Below are 14,960 nucleotides of genomic sequence, written 5' to 3'. Positions count from 1 at the left end.
CAAATCGCTGTTCGCTTTCTTCTCAGGATACTGGAAATCTAACTCTGATTGCATGTGCAGCAAGCTCCTACCCCGTCCGGGCAGCTGCCCTTCAGCCCACGATGCCCCTCGGCCCCGACGAGTCTCCAGTCCCGACGCACCATAATCCCACCTCTCCACCGGATAGGCTCGCTGTCAGGAACGTCCCATCTCCTGGCCTCACTGGTCTCCATAGCAGGGAGGCCTCTACCACCACTTCCAGGGGCGGACCGTCTGATACATCGACCCTGGGTGTGCCCCCGCTCCAACCCCAGCCCGGCCGTCGTGGTCAGTCGCCCCTCCGTCGTGGTCAATCGCCCCTCCGTCGTGGTCAATCGCCCGGCCGTCGTGGTCAATCGCCCGGCCGTCGTGGTCAGTCGCTTTCCAAAAGCCCCGAATCGACCGCTGGCCGTCCGCCGGGAGCAGCAGGATATGAGGGACCGGTTGAGAGGAAACCGTCGATATCATATGGGCATCATCGCAACACGTCGATTGTGCATGGTATTCAACACTCGCGAAACCCCAGCTTTGCAAGTTCAGCTACGACAGCGAGTCCGCTGAGCCCCGAAATTATCGGTCTGAGTGGTACCAACAACGGCGCTCCAGGGCCAGATTCGACTCGTCTGGAGCAACCTGAGCTGCATCAATCCTATACCAGTGCAGGAAGCAACGCGACGGGTCACGTCCAGCCCAGTGGCTTGAGCACCATTGAAGATGACGACTCCGGTGAAGCGATTAACGGTAGCGGGAATCCTACAAACACTACGCACAGGAAAATGATGTCCAACGGGAAGCCACGGCGGGATCACTCCCATAGCCGTTCGCACTCGAAACATCATCACCAGGAGTCCAAGACGGTGGGGGAGTATGCGTTGCATCATCTCTTCAATTCGGTAAGGGTTCTGGTCACCCGTCCTTCCATTTCTTCGCTAATGTTGGCGTTTCCAGTTTGTCGGTCAAGCGGATAGCAAAATCAACCAGAGCATAATGAAACTGGGTGAAGTCGAAGCGCCGGTCGAGGAAGTTTGCGGCGCAGGAGCGGATCCGGTCTTTGATCAGCTTATTTCTGCTCTGGGTCATATTGCCCGCCAGAAACCAAAACCATTGATCGATACTATTATGTTCTGGCGAAAGGCGAAAGGCGAGGCCGCCGTCATGGCGAAACAGGCGGCTTCTCAGGTAGGTTTTACACCCGTCGACTGCTGCCGGATGTCTGCCAATGACTGACTGATAACCCGAACAAAAGAAGTTACATACTCCGGAAAGCGGCGTGCTTCCGCGTCGCAATACAGAGCCTACGCATCCTAGTGGCGGAGAGACTGATCCGAATGGTGGTGCCTCCTCTCACCCTCCGCCTTCATTAGTGCCGAGACAAGACGATGTGGTCCTTGCAGAGCGACGGGCAACGGTGTCCGTCTACCTGGTGTGCAGAGTTCTGATTGAAATTTTCAACCAAAGCAGCCTGGCTGCTATCACACCCGAAATGGCGGACCGGCTGGAGGACATTGTGTTTGGTCAGCTGAAGACTGTGGATCCCGATCAGATCGCGGCGTCGCCCCTGCGAATGGCTAACTGGAGAATCTATGGTCAACTCCTGGGCATTATGAGTGAGAACAACTTCACGAGTGTCACGACACGGTTTCTCACCGAGCTGGAACGCTATCAGAAGGAAGAGTCTCTCCGGGGCCCATCCAGGGAAGCAGACGCCAAGGTGGAATTACTGGTCTTGGGAATGAGGCATATTTGCATCAAGACTTACCCCGAAGAAGCCTGGAGTAAATCGTGCGACTTTATGCGGTCATTGGCTCGACTGTTCGTGAATGCTCATGGCCAGCGAGTCAAGCAAGCGTACTGTTATATCTTCGAGAAACTACTTCTTCCAGTTGCTGCCAACCCGGCTTGCGATCTCGCCCTCCCTCGATGGAAGGAATTCTTGGATTTGATCATGCCTCGTTTGTCGCAGATGCTGGCCAAACCCCGGCACTGGATGACTGTCTTCCCTCTACACACCATGTTGCTCTGTGTCTCGTCGAAGGATGTCTTCTCCTCCCAATGGCTTTCAGTGGCCATGAGTCTCCCAGCCAAATTGAAGGACCGTCCGACCCGGGGCCTAGCACTTCAGGCCTTGTGTCAATTGCTCTGGACATACCTGTTCCGCTATCCCGATCCCCACAATGTGGCTCTGAGGAGAGTGGACGAGGTCGTGAAAATCGCTCTCCCACCGGGACGAAGAACCTATCTCACAACTGAACCTGCCGTGGCCGACCCACTGGTCCAGCTTATCCGGATGATCGGGTTCAAACTTCCCGACCTATGCTTCCGCAACATCATCTTTCCTTTGATTAACTCGGATCTGTTTTTGTCCGGAAAAGAGCTCAAGATTGAGCAGATGGAACCAGAGAAGATGGTGATTGGGATTCGCTCGTTTCTTGCTATCATGTCTGATATGGAAAACGGCGATCAGTTGTTGTACCCCCCATTCCCACCCGGATCCGTGTCCCACCATTTCGTTGATATCCCGAATTCTCCCCTTCCCCCGCTGCCACAGCTGTTGGCCGAACCAAAGCTGAGGGCTTCGGGAGCAACAAGTGACTCCTTGTCACGTCCGGTGAACACATCCAAGCTTAACGATGTTGCCAAGGAGTACTATATTCGATTTTGCGAGATTTTAGGGAAGATTACCATCCTTTGTGACAATACATTCGGCGGTCAGGCCGCCCTCGATGAGAAGTTCGGCGGTGCCACTCCCAAGACGCCTATTTCGGAAGCCTTCAGTTTCGCACGGCGCGATGACCATTCGGCTGGGCCTGACCAGAAACAGAGTTTCTACGATCTCCTCCATGTGGCAGTGCAAGCGCTACCCCGGTGCTTGTCGGACCATATCCCCTTCAATTCCCTGATCAACCTCCTCTGCACGGGGACGGCCCACGTCCAGTCCAACATCGCCATTTCTTCCGCCGAATCCTTGAAAGCGATTGCGCGACAGATGCACGCGCAACAGGTAACCATCGGTTTCGCCCGTTTCATTTTCAATTTCGATGCGCGGTACTCGACCATGTCGGATGAAGGCATGCTGGGACCGGGTCACATCGAGTCGACGTTGACGCTCTACGTAGAGCTGCTTCGCATATGGATCGAGGAAATCCGGCAGAAGACCAAGGACGCTGCGATTGAATCCTCGGAAAAAGGTGGTGGCTCCGGTAACAGGGCGTTGCAGCTCGATCTGTCTAGTGTTCTCGCCTATGTGGAAGAGATCGAAGCTCACGGTCTGTTCTTTCTGTGCTCTCAGTCTCGGAGAGTGCGTTCGTTTGCGATCACCGTGTTGCGGCTAGTCACTGAATTTGACAGTGCGCTTGGGAAGGAGAATACCAGGATAATCCGCATTCTGGAGGCGGATTCCCAGCAGATAATGGACGTCAATGATGAACAGCTCACTGTGGCGGAGAGGAGTCGGTTGCAGAAAGGCAAGAGAAGGAGCACGTCGCACAATACATTGATTGAACTGTGCAGCAGTGAAGTTTCATATGACTCGACGCTCTGGTCCAAGGTTTTCCCCAACATCATCCGCGTCAGCTTCGATGCTTGCCCATTTGCGGTCACTCTTGCTAGAGAAATCGTGTGTGTAAGGCTGGTGCAAATGCACAAGTCCATTACTGCGCTCGCAGAGAGTCCTCGCCCCCCTCAGTATGCACCCCTGGATCTTGTCCAGGGACGGGCCATGGGCCGAAGTGTCACACCTCCTGAGATTCTGATTGAGCAGTGGAAGCTCTATCTGGTTATGGCTTGTACGACGTTGAATAGCGTCGGGGCTCAATCTCAGAGCCAGTTAGCCAACGCCCAGCATGTACGCAAGGCCTCGAAAGGAACGCAACAGGGTCTAGACAAAATCGGCTCCGCCAGAGCTCTCTTTGCTTTTGTGATCCCCTTGTTGTCTGCTTCGCTGGACTCCATCAGGAACGCTATAGTGGTCGCGTTAGGTTCTATCAATAAGAACCTTTATAGGACTCTTCTCGAGTCATTGCAGTACGCGGTGACGACGTGTAACGAAGAAGCGAAACTCCGAATGGGCACTCATCATCGTACCCCGAGCAGTCCCCGTCGCAACCGAAAGACAGATCGCCTACGTACCGAGGTCACGCACGTATACAAGCTGACATCGCATTTCCTCAAGGAACCAGAAGTGTACAATGATGACTGGATTGTCAATAACCTCGTCACATACACAAAGGATCTACGGATATTCTTAAGTGACGTGGAGGTGCAAAATGACTGGGAATTTCAGAAACTACGATTTCACTATTGTGGTCTCATGGAGGAGCTCTTTGAAGGCATTAACCGCACCAAAGACCCATCTCGCTGGATGCCTTTTGAATCTCGCAAATCGGCCTTTTCCTTGATGGAGGACTGGTGTGGTTATTCACCAAACCAGGCGCAAATAGCTCAACGGGAAGAGAACATGCGAAAATTTGCCATCGCGCAGCAGCATGAGGCGGGAGAATATCGAATTACGGCCGCTGCCATGGAGATTGAAAAGAAGAATCTGCGAGCTGCGGCGCTGAGCGCGATGGCGTCCCTTTGTGTAAGCAGTCTTTTTTGAAACAACTTGACGGTTCCTTGATTACTGACAATATTTGTAGGCGGGCCCGATTAGCATAACAACGGAGAGTGGTTCTGTTTTGCAGTTCGACGTAGGTCGAATGCTGACTTGGATTGACATCATTTTCAACACCATCAGTGACAAGTGGCATACTATCGGTCGACGAGCCTTGAAGAATTTGATCGTTCACAATAAGGAGTATCCTTATCTGCTGGAACGATCCGTGGAGATGTGCTACGTGTCGGAGCGACCAAAGGCCCTTGAAAGTTATTTTGAAGTGGTAACTCAGGTGCTCATTGAGCACACGAACTACCCTCTGGCATTTTGGAGAATTCTGGGGGCGGTTCTCTATACCTTGGGAAATCAGAAGCGCGAGATCCGGATGAAGTCCGCGCGGCTGCTACGGACACTGGAAGAACGGCAGCAGAAGAGTTCACGGCTGCAGGATTTCGACATCAGCATTTCTGACAAGACGACAGCGGTCTACAAGCTCGCACAGTTTGAAACATCCAAGCGGCTGGCGAAACAGCATTCGGACCTCGCTTTCACGATATTTTCCGAATTCTGCTTACACTTTCGAAACCTCCAGCCTGATGGCCAGCGGAATATGGTCGTTGCTATTCTACCTTGGGTGCAGACGATGGAGTTGCAAGTGGAGCCGAGTGGTGGACCAACTGCGAGGTCATACATGCTACTTGCCAATCTGTTTGAGATCACTATCCGATCCGGCACGATATTGCCAAACGAGGTGCAAGCACTTTGGCAGGCACTCGCCACTGGACCGCATGCAGGTAATGTGCAACTGGTGCTCGATTTCATCATCAGCCTCTGTTTGGATCGCAAGGAGCAGAACTTTGTTGAATACGCCAAACAGATTGTGGTGTTTCTGGCCTCCACTCCTGCGGGATCCAAAGTTATCGAATTCTTCCTAATGCAGGTTGTACCAAAGCATATGGTACAAGAGCGACGGGATCCTGCTCCCACTCCCTCTGACATTCGCGGCCTGCCATATGTTGCTGACCTGAATACTGTACTGCCGGTCGGAAACAAGCAGGTATGCTCCATTTCATCTTTGTATTCGGTTCCGTGCTATATTCCTAACTGTCGTTCTTAGGCTGGTCTCTCTCTCGGACAGATTTCGATGATTTTCCTTGTCGACTTGATGGTAGCACCAGTGACTCTAGCGCTGGACGATGTCATTAAGCTCCTGCACGTAGTCTTGATCCTCTGGGATCATTATACTTTGACAGTTCAGGAGCAGGCCAGAGAAATGCTTGTGCATCTCATCCATGAGCTGGTTGCTTCCAAAATCGAAGATGACACGACCGCCGGGACTCGACAAGCTATTGAGGATTTCGTGGAATCCATCCGGAAGAGCGATCCGGCGGTCGTCTGGGAGTATGAGGATAACAATAGCAAGGATGACGAAGAAGATGGCATGATGGTTCCGCCGGCAATGGCCCGCGTAACGCGCGAGGTGGTCAATTTCTTTAGTCTTGCCTATGAAGGGATCAGCGACCTTTGGTCAAAGGAGGCGTTGAATTGGGCGACCTCATGTCCTGTCCGGCATCTGGCATGCCGGTCTTTCCAAGTCTTCCGCTGTATTTCGACTTCACTCGACTCAAGGATGCTCGCTGACATGCTGGCTCGACTGTCCAACACAATCGCCGACGAAGAGACGGATTACCAGACCTTCTCCATGGAGATTTTGACCACACTTAAGGTCATCATCAGTTCTCTAGCCCCAGCGGATCTGATGCGATATCCACAACTCTTCTGGACCACATGCGCATGTCTCAACACCATACACGAAACGGAGTTCATGGAGAGTGTCGGTATGCTCGAAAAGTTCCTGGACAAGGTGGACCTGGGCGACCCAGGTGTACACACAAAGCTGATCGAGAGTCAGCCTCCAAAATGGGAAGGTGGATTTGGTGGTATTCAGAACTTGGTCTACAAGGGGCTGAAATCCTCCAAGTCGTTTGACCGCACGCTGAGCCTCCTGCACCGACTGACTGGACTCCCGGACAATGATTTGGTTGGAGACAGCAATCGTTTACTATTTGCGACTCTGGCCAACCTGCCCCACTTTCTCTATCAATTTGACTTGGAAGTGAGCGACCCCAAGATCCTGGATCGGGCCAATCTACTGGCCAAAGTGGCGGAGCGGCATGGTCACGACCGACTCGCGGCCTGCTTGGTTGGCTTTGCGAACGCTCAGTGGAAGACCAGCCGCGATTTCCTGCAGCATATGATCTCCGAACTCCGTTCGTACTATTCTCCTCAGCAAGACGTGCAGAGTCTGGTGTTCCTCATGGGGTTGTTGACGAACACGACCACGTGGTTCCGCCTCAAGACGATGAAAATTCTGTGTGTGTTGATCCCCGAGATCGACATGCGACGTCCTGAAGTCACCTGTCACGGGCCGGATCTCATCTCGCCTCTGCTGCGACTCCTCCAGACCGAGCTCTGTCCGCAGGCGTTAGAAGTCATGGACCATATAATGACGGTGTCAGGAAATCCCATGGAACGCCATCATATCCGGATGAGCATGGCGTCGTCGTCGTCCTCGCGGGCGATTCGCAAGGAGTACGAACGGATCCAGAGTCTGTACGGTATCCCAGAACCGACCGGCTGGTCCATTCCCATGCCTGCGGCGCAGTCCACCATCACTCGCAATAATGTCCACGCGGTCTTCTATACATGTGCGGAGGCCGATCGCATGGAAGCTCAGAGGACTGCCACGCCCGAGGTGGAATTCCGCGCCGATGAATATGGCGACTCGTACTTCCCGTCGATGCGGGCGGACACCATGAAGTCCATTGACACACAGACGGATGGCAACATGGGCGACATCGTGCAAAAGCTGGACAGTCTGGACGATTTCTTCGACGAGACGGATCTACAGTCTCCGCCTCTGGGCTCGATGTCGGACACGGGGCTGCGGGGCTATGCGACCAGTTTTGCCGACACGACGGCCAGCCTGTATGACCAGCAGACGGCCCCGATCCTACGCAAGTCTCTTGCTCGCACAGCATCGACATCGTCCTTCCACAACGGCCTGGCGGAGACGTCGCGACCTCCGACGCGGCTGGATGGCATGATGGGTTTGACGTCCCCGGCCCTGGCGCCACAGCCGCCTTCGGCCACGGCCACCGGCCAGACGCTGCGGCCTGCCATGCACAATCGCTCGGTGACGTCTCCGGCCAACCAACTGTCGTCGCCCAGCTCGAACCTCTCGTCTACCATGCCCAACGGCTCGATGGAAGCCACCTTCTTTTCTGACGATGAGGTGGAAGAGAGTTGCTTCTCGGACCCTGACGACCGGCTGACGAGCCACGCGTCGTCCCGCAGCACGCCCACGGTGTCCCGGAAGGTCTCCGAAGGGACGCCGTCTCTGGAGTCGATGATCCGGAGCGGGATGCGGCGTCTGACGGGGAGCACCGCCTCGGCGCGTGAGAAGGAACGACAGCGAGATCTGCTGCGGGCTCAGCAGCGGGCTGCCACTCAGACAGCCCTTTCTCCACGGGTGCCCAAGGTGCCGGCCGAGTATCTGACGGGTTCAGCTAATAGTCCGACATCGCCGGGGCAATAATGTCTCCCCTGGATGCTGGGAGAATTGCACCTCCTTCCTCGCAATGTTTCCTTGGTTGATTGATCATCTTTTTCTTGCATCTCATCATCATCATCATCATCATCATCATCATCACGGAGAGGCCAAGCTACGTTTGCATGTTCTATTCTTTGTTGTCATATATCTTTCTGGTGGCGCAATCGGTCGGGTCCATATAAGGCGTGCTCGAAGGGTCCCTCGTCTGGAGTTGTCCTTTGCCTTCTTTCTGTTGCATGTGGCATATGGTGCTTTCTTGCGTTGCTCTTCCCCTATAGTATAGATTAAGAAATCCACGAGACCCCTGTAGGTAGTCAATACATCATTTTATAATTAGTTATTTCGAGTTCCCAATTCCGCCGCTAGTGCTGAATTCCTGACCTTCAATATTTAATAACATGACCTGGTTCTCTCACTCACGGCCCGATGCTCTGGGTTGCTCCTTCCTCCAGTACGGAAGATGCAAGGTGATTGCCGCGGGATTCGGTTTCGGCTCGCCAATCCGCGGACAGATCTGCGCTGGCAGGTGGAGACCGCTCTCCGCGTCCTTTCCCCAGCCTCCGCTCATTTGCCCGTCGTTAGCCGTGTCCATGCCGCCGGCCATTTCCCCGCATTGGGGTTCAATGGAATAGATTTGACATCGATTGTGTGGGTCTAGAGTTACACTGACGTCCATTGATAACTGTATGTCCTGTCGCGCAGTCAAGGACAGCCTTGTCCAGTTGTCATGCCACCCGGCGGGGGTCGTGACCTCGGTAAGAATCGGATGTGCGCGCTGCGGTTCCTGGTGTCAAGCTCATCCCGCGGGAGACTTCAAGACATCTCTTGTCCTTAATTACTATGGTCAAACGAGTTAATTGATAGATCTGAACGTGTGGCATATTGTTATTACTACAATTTGTCAGTCACAAGTAGTTAAGGGGTAATCGACATCGTTCCGGGCCGCTTGCTTATCCTAACATTCTTCTCCATCCGTCTGCCTTCTCGCTCTCCTCTCACCACCGCCTCACCTTACCCAGCGACTTCTACATCCTCCTTATTCTGGCCTGCTGCAACTGCAGTCAAATTCCTACAACAGTTGTCTGGTTACAACTCTATTGCAATTGCATTCTCAAAATGAGCGCAACATCTCGGAGTCTCCCACTGCGGAGACTCGTCTCCTCGCGCCTAATGTCAGCGCCCGCGTCTTGTCAGTACTCTCGAAGAGCATTCTCGACAACTTTGCAACGAGGCGCCACCTGGGGCTTCATTGGGCTGGGACATATGGGTATGTTCTATTCTCATCTCTGATGTCTCTTGTTTCCCCTCTACTTTTGTGTGTGGTGTCCTGCTGTCGCATGCCTACGTTCCGTTACAGTGGAGAGCAACCCCACGATCAATTGCACCCGAGGAAGTCTGCGACAATAAGCTGACATGGTTTTCTTTCGATAGGATATCCCATGGCGAAGAATCTCCGTTCAAAGATCCCCGCATCAGATACGCTGATTATCCGTGATGTGAACAAGGATGTCATGCAAAAATTCGTGGAGGAGACCAAGGGAGCGGCATCCGACAGCAGTGCCGGAAACACGCTGAAGGTAGAAATCGCCGACAGCGCAAGAGAAGTCGCAGAGAAGGCGGTAAGTCAAGGGCTTGTTTTTTTTTTTCTTTCCCTCGAGCCCTCTATGAAAGCATGGACTGTCGCTGTGAACAAATTTGATTCGACTATCACTGTCTCCAGAAGTCTTCTAGAGTTTAAAAAACAAGAAGAAAACGAATCCTTTACCCAAAACATATCGACTCAAGTTACTTCTGTTTTGCTAATCAAGATTTGTTTCTTGTGCCTTAGGATACCATTATCACCAGTCTGCCCGAGCCGAAGCACGTCAAGGACGTCTTCCACGATATCTTGAAACACGGAGAACTACCCCCGCTCCAACAGGAGCGTCTCTTCATCGACACTTCGACCATCGACCCGGGCTCGTCCAGAGAGGTTGCCAACGCTGTCCACTCGACCAACCAGGGACACTTTGTCGACGCTCCCATGTCCGGCGGGGTTGTCGGCGCCCAGGCGGGCACGCTGTCGTTCATGTTCGGAGCGTCATCGAAGACTAGCCCTCTGATCGAACGCGTCAAGAGTGTGCTGTTGCTCATGGGCAAGAATGCCTGGCATCTGGGCGAGCAGGGAGCAGGAGTCAGCGGGAAACTGGCAAACAATTATATCCTTGCTATCAACAACATCGCGACAGCTGAAGCCATGAACCTGGGCATCCGATGGGGTCTGGACCCCAAGGTGTTGGCCAGCATGATCAACTCGTCCACTGGACGATGCTGGCCCAGCGAGGTCAACAACCCGGTCCCAGGCGTCGTGGAGACTGCTCCGTCCTCCCGCGACTATGAGGGAGGGTTTGGCATCAGCCTGATGAAGAAAGATCTCAAGCTGGCCATTGCCGCCGCGCAGGAGTCCGGCACCCCATTGGAGCTGGCTGCGACTGCTCAGAAGGTGTATGACGCTGTGGAGGATACCTATCGGGGGAAGGACTTTTCGGTCGTTTATAAATATCTGCAGGACCAGTCGCGATAGCGCTGAATTTGACCAGTCTTCACTCTTTCGCCAACCCTTATTTATTTTTCTTTTCTTTTCTCAATTGATATGAGTCCTTCAGCTTTTACCTTGATTACGTCTTGTATGCGAATAGAATGATGCATGACAATTTGTCCTTAAGCTGATAGCCATGAGAGGTTTATTCTGTGTGCACTATTGGCTATATATCAAAGTCTTACGGTTACCGACAGATAGTCGTGACTGCCTGCAACAATGGTAATGAAGACATTGTACAGTTGCTGATCAAAGAGATCGAGAACAGCGATTCATATCCCGACATCCTAGATCGTGGCCTGAGCATCGCATGTCGCAGTGGTCACAAAGAAGTGGCAGAGCTGTTAATCAGAGAAGGTGCTAATGTAAACGCTGTAGTGGATGCCCCTTTCCGGCATCGCAACTTTTGGATGAAGCCCCCTTTGATGAGATCGGATATCACCGAACGGTGCAATGCCCTACGAGCAGCTTTAAGTTAGTTTGAAACCGAGCAGTTTCCCCATCTGTACCAACTTCATTCCCATGGTAGGCAGGGGAATGCAATTATTCAGGAAGCAATCATCCAGCTGCTGCTTGAAAACAGTGCAGATGTTAATGCGTTGGGTGGTCACACAGCTTATCCATTGCAAGTGGCCGCGTCGAACTGTTCGCCGAGGGTGGTCAGGTTGCTCATCGACAAAGGGGCAGATGTCAATGCATCTACTGCTGAGATTGGAACTGCACTCCTTGTCGCTGCCAGAAGGGAACGGGAAGCAGCTAGCATAGTGAGAATGCTCCTAGACGCTGGGGCAGTCTTCCCAGCAGGTAATGCTGGGGACCTGATTTCCGAGACAGCTCTCAGGTTTTTTAAGGGGGGAACTTCGCATGGTCGTTTTCTCACATCGAAGTCTATCAGGGATGTGTTAGATGATGGTCCCGGAGCAGTGGTCAAGATATTGCTGTCCCATCTCCCCGATGCCAAGGCGTTTGACGAGGGGTATGGCATGTTGTTGCAGATGGCTGCGATTGCCGGTGACCGCGAGTACATTGAACTACTGCTTGAACGACAGGTAGACGTGAATGCATCGGGCCAGTACTATGGAAGCGCACTGCAGGCCGCCGCTCGCATAGGGAACGTTGATATTGTGCAGCTCTTGCTTGACGCCGGTGCCGATGTTAACCTCCTTGGAGGTGCGCATAGCACTGCCCTTCGAGCTGCCTGTCTTGGAGGCCACGCAGACGTCGTTGACATTTTGATCAAGCATGGTGCAGATATCGAGTTACACTTACCTGAAGAGGAGGAGGAGGATAATGATGATGATGAAAATTCCCTGCCTGCTTTACATCTCGCTGTGAAAAGCAGAAGTCATGCTGTCATCAAGTTACTCCTTGCTGCCGGAGCTGCCGTCAGTGTGGATCCTGCTGCTCACCCACCTGCTCTGATTCTGGCGTGTGACTCCGGAGATGATCGAATAGTCCAGTTGTTGCTTGCTGCTGGTGCCGATGCCAATGCGTCCAGAAAGAAGAGATCGTACTTTGCACGGATTGTGGATGAAGAAGCAAGTCCTTTGCACATGGCATGCGCGAGAGGTCATAGCTCCCTAGTCCGACTTCTCCTGGACTACGGCGCCGATACAGAGAAAGAAGTCGAGACGTCCGGTACGCCATTACTAGTTGCAGCACGCAAGGGCAATTTAGCTATCGTCCGGTTATTGCTAGAAGCTGGGGCAAATGTCAATTACCACTCTGACAGACGTACGCCACTATCGATAGCCGCATACAACGGACATCTCGAGGAAGTGCAAGAGTTGCTCATCGCTGGAGCTATTATAGCTGATCCTCCGCATATTCCGAATGCACTAGCTTCAGCATGTCAAGGCGGCCATCGCTCAATAGTTGAATTCATCCTTGAGGAGCTGTCTGGCACTGATAAGGAAGAATCCGCCCGCATTGATGCTCTTTCCGCTTCATGCTCAAGCCGTGATGACGAGACGTGCCAATTACTACTACTTGACGGCCTCCATGGTTCGCCAGCGATACTCCGCAAACTGTGTGCAGCTGGCCCCGTGAGTGCTGTGCGAATGCTGCTCGAAACCGGTGTCGACGTCAATAGCGACGACGGCGAGGATGGCCATCCATTGAACGTTGCAGCATTTTTCTAGATCATGGTGCTGATGTTCGGGTGCGAAGTGCAAAGTATGGGAGCCCATTACTTGCGGCGTTAGAAGGAACTCGGCTCCCTATCTGAGACGCCTGCTGCCATATGAGCGCATCAGAGAAGCGCTTCCAGATCAAGCTCCCCTATTTCTTTTAGGCGGCTGGAATGAAGGACCGCCTGGATACAAGGAGTCCACAGCGTGTCAAAAAATTGTGGAGACCTTGCTCGACCATGGAGCGGACATTCACGCAAAGCCGAGAGCCTTTGGCAGCGCTTTGCATCTAGCGTCGTTTATGGGAAACGAGGTTATTGTCCGGCTCCTCCTCGACAGAGGTGCAGATGTGAACTCTCTTGGCGGTTATTTCGGAACCGCGCTCTTAGCAGCTCTTACGAGGAACCAACTGGCAGTTGTTGAGCTGCTTCTAAGCAGGGGGGCCGATGTCAATTATTCGTCACCAGAACATGGCACAGCCTTGCATTGCGCATGCTTGCACGGAGACGAGGAAACAGTGCGAATGCTTTTGAAATATGGGGCCAATGTCAATGCAAGCAGTAAGAAGTATGGCAGCCCGCTTGCCGCAGCCTTGTCCAGAGATCACTACAAAGCTCTGCGAGCACGAACTCGGAGTCCCTGGGAGAATGAAAAGATCCTAAGACTCCTCCTGGAATACGACAAGATATCCAAGTTTCTGAAGATGTCATAGTTGCCGCCGTCGAAAAACTCCATGGCCCTTCTGCAATTAAGACCTTGCAGCTTTTGTTGGAGGGTAGCGGAAGTCTTGGTGTGACGAAAGCCATGCTCAAGGCCGTCAGAAGTTCGGATATGATGAGGGCACTGCTCCGGCATAGGCCTCTTTGTCGAATTATACCAGATATTGTGGAGGCTGTCACTTGAGGGGTTGGTGAACAGTCTGTCCTTGTGCAGTTACTGCTAGCTTCTGAGCAAGACATTCCCGTCACAGAGGCTACTGTTGTCAACTTACTGAACTCACGGGGATACAAATTTATAGGCGAACCTAATGAAAATCTTATTGCAGACTTGTTGAACCGGAATGAGTAGCTCGAAGTTACAGAAGCCATGCTCAAGGCGGTCCATCGAGCCTCCGACATGGAGGTTCTGCTCAGGCGCACGCCGCAGAAGTTGTCTGTGACGCAAGACATACTGGAAACAGCGATAGCCAAGCCTGAAGGTGACGCGCTGCTCAGACTTTTTCTTGAACATGACAGAGAGTTCCGGATCCCGCCAGCTCTCCTCCTCAAGGCCGTTCAAAGTCCATTCTCAGTGGTCCAGACGTTACTGTTCTCTTGGAACATGATTCTGATCTCATCATCAGCGAGGATGTACTACTTGCTGTACTCAGTATGCCTAGATATCAATCCGAGACGGCGCAGAGACTGATCGAGCTGTTTGTGCAACATGGCAAAGAACTGGTTTTCACAGAGAAGATCCGCGAGGCGATTGATCGGACCTTTCCGACCCATAGCCAAAAGAAGACCAAGTCTTTGTGTTACAGACTGGAGAAGAAGGACACTAAGGGCTGAAAAGTCACGCAGTCGTCGCGCACCTTTTTTCATAGTGATCTTTAGCGTTTTGCCTTCAAATGCTCCTCTCCTTTGCGAAGCCCTATTTCATACCATACGACGTACCATATGGCGTATATACATAGAATGGCAGGCTCTTCTTAATCAGGCATCTGAAGAATTGACTCCGAGTCGTCTCTAGGTTCTTCCCAAATTGGCAGCTGGTCTGGTTTATATACAAGAATCATTGGCAACGGTTAAACAAAAATCGGAGATGGCCTCGGTTTCGTTTATATCTGTGTGGTTCCAGAATTCATTCCTCTGGTACTTTGCTAGACAAGAGAAATACAGTGATATAGGTAGATAACAAGTGTTAGATGACTCTTATCTACAAGTTGACTCCTCAGAGTAGAGCATTCCTTTAGTTGGGTGAAGAGCCAAGATTTATCAATATCATATTCCTGGCAATTACGTACTGTACAGTAGATGCAGCTACTAC

General features: G+C 52.5%; 4 protein-coding genes across 4 annotated transcripts in view; 3 read left to right on the top strand and 1 right to left on the bottom strand.

Annotated features, from left to right (window-relative positions):
- VTN77DRAFT_400 (uncharacterized protein) overlaps positions 1–8,210 on the top strand; it is a gene marked incomplete at both ends in the record, with an annotated part of 8,310 nt that extends 100 nt beyond the window's left edge. The window contains 5 exons of the mRNA XM_069420011.1: positions 61–911; positions 967–1,197; positions 1,265–4,597; positions 4,656–5,669; positions 5,730–8,210. Coding sequence (XP_069280461.1) covers positions 61–911; positions 967–1,197; positions 1,265–4,597; positions 4,656–5,669; positions 5,730–8,210 — 7,910 coding nt within the window. The remainder of the gene's footprint in view (positions 1–60; positions 912–966; positions 1,198–1,264; positions 4,598–4,655; positions 5,670–5,729) is intronic.
- Positions 8,211–8,509: 299 nt separating this feature from the next.
- Positions 8,510–8,829, bottom strand: VTN77DRAFT_399 (uncharacterized protein; the record flags this gene model as incomplete). Its single annotated transcript, XM_069419998.1, has 2 exons — positions 8,510–8,529; positions 8,646–8,829. 2 exons carry the CDS (start codon positions 8,827–8,829, stop codon positions 8,510–8,512), a joined length of 204 nt encoding a protein of 67 aa, XP_069280460.1.
- A 512-nt stretch (positions 8,830–9,341) lies between these two features.
- On the top strand, positions 9,342–10,788 carry VTN77DRAFT_398 (uncharacterized protein; the record flags this gene model as incomplete). Its single annotated transcript, XM_069419987.1, has 3 exons — positions 9,342–9,492; positions 9,657–9,844; positions 10,054–10,788. The coding sequence occupies 3 exons, from the start codon at positions 9,342–9,344 to the stop codon at positions 10,786–10,788; spliced, it is 1,074 nt and encodes a 357-aa protein (XP_069280459.1).
- A 785-nt stretch (positions 10,789–11,573) lies between these two features.
- Positions 11,574–12,944, top strand: VTN77DRAFT_397 (uncharacterized protein; the record flags this gene model as incomplete). Its single annotated transcript, XM_069419976.1, has 1 exon — positions 11,574–12,944. The coding sequence occupies one exon, from the start codon at positions 11,574–11,576 to the stop codon at positions 12,942–12,944; it is 1,371 nt and encodes a 456-aa protein (XP_069280458.1).
- Positions 12,945–14,960: the final 2,016 nt, after the last annotated feature.

Source organism: Rasamsonia byssochlamydoides (genome assembly GCF_041956645.1).
Source record: "Rasamsonia byssochlamydoides strain NRRL 3658 unplaced genomic scaffold VTN77scaffold_10, whole genome shotgun sequence".
Classification (NCBI taxonomy): Eukaryota; Fungi; Ascomycota; class Eurotiomycetes; order Eurotiales; family Trichocomaceae; genus Rasamsonia; species Rasamsonia byssochlamydoides.
Note: the sequence above shows the minus strand (reverse complement) of the source record. Positions and strands in the feature narration are given on the sequence as shown.